The 4,004-nt window shown below is 48.2% G+C and overlaps 1 protein-coding gene across 1 annotated transcript in view; it reads left to right on the top strand.

Annotated features, from left to right (window-relative positions):
- Positions 1-3,715: 3,715 nt before the first annotated feature.
- The window catches only part of ITPRIP (inositol 1,4,5-trisphosphate receptor interacting protein), a 1,677-nt gene continuing 1,388 nt past the window's right edge, over positions 3,716-4,004 (top strand). The window contains exon 1 of the mRNA XM_009875099.1: positions 3,716-4,004. This exon is cut by the window's right edge and continues 1,388 nt beyond it. Coding sequence (XP_009873401.1) covers positions 3,716-4,004 — 289 coding nt within the window.

Genomic DNA, 4,004 nt, shown 5'->3' with positions numbered 1-4,004 from the left:
TTTCTGTGAGCAGCTTTACTTGGTCTTGCTCCTTGTATCTCTGCTTTGTGTCCACGGGAGCACGAGAGGTGGGGTCTCTGATCTCTCCTCATAGGAACACCCTGGCCCAAGGAGCGTGGTGAGGGCAGGCTCAGCTGCTCACAGAAGTAGCCTGCCTGCCATGCGGCGAGGACAGGGCACCCTCTTTCATGGAGTCTTTGGAGCCGTGGGATTCCTGAAAGAGTTTCTGCAGAAGATAGTTAGATGTAAGCCTGTTACAAAGTCTGGATGTCCCATACTTTGAATGGGAAGAAAACTGGCAGGGCTAGACATTTGGAAAAGGTTGAAGATCGCTTTGTGAACTTGCGGTTTAAAAACTCATTAATACTTTTTTCCCCGTATTTGAAATGTTGCTAAATTTGATGCATAGATGAAACAATGGTGTTTCTCTTTCTTGGTCTTCAGGTTGGAAAGATTTGGATTCTCTCCCTCTTCCCCACACAAAAGCTGTCTCAGACAGAGCAGGTATAAATATTTTTATCAGACTTAAATTGCCTGGGCTGAAGTTAAAAGCAGGGGCAAAGAGTGGCCTTTGTTATGGGGAAGGCTGAACTGGCCTAGCAGGCAATGCTACTGGTTTCACCTGTATTATTTAGTCTTCCCTGATTAGCCAGGAAGACTATGTCTGATGAAATGTGGGAACGCTCTGCCCATACCATCCTTGCCAATGTCAAGGCCAGGCTCCACTGACCTTGGTCACTGAGCATCATTAACCTTAAGCTTTAACTGAGATTAATGTTTGGCTTCATTTTTCTGGTGTGTGTAGCTACAGTAGCAAAAAGGGCAGTTCTGACCAGGAGAGCTTCCTCTGTTCAGGCTGAAAACACACATGCCTCTTAAAAATTCATGTAACTAAAAGATGTTGTCACTTCCAGTTTTCATCCAGGCTTTCTTTCAGGAGTAGAGGAGAGTACGTGCTTCCTAACCTACTCCTGCAAAATCAGCTGGGGTGGCCTAGACTGTCAGTGTGACCCAAAATGAATTCAGCTGAGCCAGGCAGTGATGGACTTGGGGACCCCTTCTGCTAGCAGAGCTTTGGGGCAGGTAACCTCCAGAAGCAATGTGCCTGTGGGCAGCTGGGCACGAGAGAGTCTTGAAGGGTACAAGAAGATCCTAAGGAAGCTGACTTCTTTCAGCCTATGCCTCTAAGAAGAAATCTGGTAACAGCAAAACATTTCATCCCCAGGGACAGGGGCTAGCAGGGCAAAGCAGCAAAGTCATCCTGGTCAAGACTACAAGAGGAGGCATCTGGCCCCTGGCCATGTTATTTTTAAGCTTGGAAAGCACACATGATCTGCAAGAGTGTAGCACTAAGGAAAGGAACTCGCCAGCGCTTCCTGCCCTGCCCCGGCAAACTGATAAAGCCCTTTGCAATGCAGGGCGACCCCAGTTTATTTTTAAAACGTGGCCTGGCGTGGAGCTCACAGAATAACTGGAACACCCAGCTTTGGGCATTAGTTCAACTTTAATTCATTGCCTGATGAATTAAAGAGTTGATGAAAATGTAAAAAGAACACGAAAGGCCTGCAAACCATCTCCAGAGCAATGTCTGCATAAGGGCATTCATCTGTGTATGTACATGGGATCTAAAAAAGGGTAGTTAGTAAGGGTTACACAGGGAGAGGCACGTAGCATTACCCTGAGCACCGTGTGAATTTTCTTGCTACCTGGCAATGCATCTCATTCCTGTTCCCTTCCCTTGTTATTCCAGTCCCATCCCTCTTGTAAGCAGGGATAATTGTATGCTGAAGGATACAGTTCCCATGTAAGTGCTGTATCGAGGAAATCTAGGTTCCTGCAATCGAAAGCCAGCAGCTTGTTGTGCAGTAATGATAACAAGGTCCACTGGGATGGATCTATCTTTATTGCATGCCCTATGGAGGCATAAATGAGATTGCCAGAGATGTTCTCCTTCTTGCCCAGAGGCTGGGACAACAGGATTGCTGTGGCACCAAAACATGCTGAGTTCAGGCCAGGAAGGAGCTACTGCAGGGAGAGAAAGTTACAGCCCTCAGCTCCCAGCGCACACACGGTACCTCACCGTCTCTTGCCTCTCTGTGAAAGTCTCATTCCCACAGCAGGATAAATTGGTTTGTTAGGAATGAGATTACTATTTCTGGTCTGATGATGAGGTATTTTATTGAAAGACTTTATTTCTGTAATGGAAACCCTTCTGTCTCGAACACACTTCTGAGGCATTAAAGCAGTTGCATTACAGTGTCCCACTGCAAGAAAAAATACCCCTGCCTGTCCATCTTCTCCTTGTGGTCTCCCTATGGTAAGACTGAGGGGTGATACTGCTAGAAAGAAGAACTGGTGAGATTGCCACGTCTCAGCAGTGGGTGACTATCTCAGATTGTCCTGCCCTGAGCAGGCACTTGGGATCTTGATCACGATGCCAGCCCTCCAGAAACAGAAATGCCACCTGGGAGGAAACAGCTCAGGCTTTAGCCTTAGCACCCTCTGGCCCAGACCTCTGGGAGGCCTCATCAGGGCCACGGAGATGCCCCAGCAATGGGACTGTGCCCAGGAAAGCTGCAAATTGAGTTCTTTCATCATGAGCCCCCTGGCATGAAAAGCTTTATTAAGTGTGAGGTCTGAGCAGCGGAGCCAGTAACCACACAGAACAACTCCAAAGCACCACAGCAGTCTCCATCATGCCCAGGGCCTGTGCAGAGGGTGACACGTGGGTCTGTTGCTGGTACATGGCTGCCTGTGGCAAATGCCATGACACCGAGAGAGCACCGGGGTGTGTCTCACAGCCACATTGAGGTCACTTCAAATAGGAGAGAGCTGGCTGCAAGCCCAGCTGTTAAGGGGCTGCTGGAGGGAGGCAGCTTAGATCAAGGCTATGGTGTTTACTATTGTCTTCCACAGATTAATAGTGAAGTAAGCAACAGAAATAAACAACCCAATGCTTTTGAAACTCTTTCTGGTTTAGCATCTTTCTCTCTGTGCCTTTTTTTTCCAGGGACTGCAATCCTGAGGCATCCTGGGGGCCAGGTGGATTTGCCACAGCCTGATCCTGATGGTGCTGAAAGGCAGGAAGAGCTTTGTCTGTAGCTCCTGCTTAAAAGCACAAAATCGTGCAGGGTTGTTCCCACCCAGGTGCACATAACCAGAACTGGCAGTGAAGATTGCCCTGGTCCATGCAGGCTGTGGGGGTCCCTAGTCATGCTCAACGTGGTGCCTGGCCAGGACAGCCCCACCTATGCCATTGCCATGTTTGTAACACTAGCTTTATGGTGAGAGAAAGTTGTGCTCATTGCCAGACCTGCTTTTTCACACCTGGGGAGGTCCTGCCTCCTCCTTTTCCTTACAGTTCTGGGGAGCTTGAAACGAGGGAGGATGTGCCCTCTCACAGTGCCCCAGCAGCATCACAGTGAGTTGAGGGTAGCAAGTGCCTTCACAGTTCTGTTGTTCTAACTTAATTTGATAAAAGGACACTTTTATCCTCCACATCTGCGGATAAAGTCTCTGAGAAGCTTGGTTGATAACTTGCAGAAACAGGCCTGTGCTTAGGAGCTTCTAGACTCAAGCAATTTTTTTCAGGGCTAGAAAGTGCCAAAGTTCGTATTCAGGTTCAGAGTTTCTTTCATTTTTCTTCTTCTTGAGAGAATGTTCTCTGAGTTTTATGTTATTTTGCATTTCTTTCTCTTCCAGGGAAGGAACTGCCATGCCCATGGGAATCTTCCGGGTGTGCCTAGTGGTGATTACAGCTATTGTCAACCACCCACTTCTCTTCCCTAAAGACAATGGCACTGTCCTCGAGAACACGGACGAAATAATCCAGAAGATGAAGGAGCGGGAGGAGAGACTTCGGCTGGAGCAGTTGCGCTTGGGGCAGGAAATTGCAGACCAGGAAGCCACACAGAAGAGTTTGGGAAATGCTGCAGAGGTAGTGGAGGAAACGAAAGAGGAAAAGATCCGATGGGATATGTGGACTGCCTTTTCTATGGTCGTCT

Source organism: Apaloderma vittatum, unplaced genomic scaffold (assembly GCF_000703405.1).
Source record: "Apaloderma vittatum isolate BGI_N311 unplaced genomic scaffold, ASM70340v1 scaffold8418, whole genome shotgun sequence".
NCBI classification, from domain to species: Eukaryota; Metazoa; Chordata; class Aves; order Trogoniformes; family Trogonidae; genus Apaloderma; species Apaloderma vittatum.
This window is presented reverse-complemented; position numbering and strand designations above follow the sequence as displayed.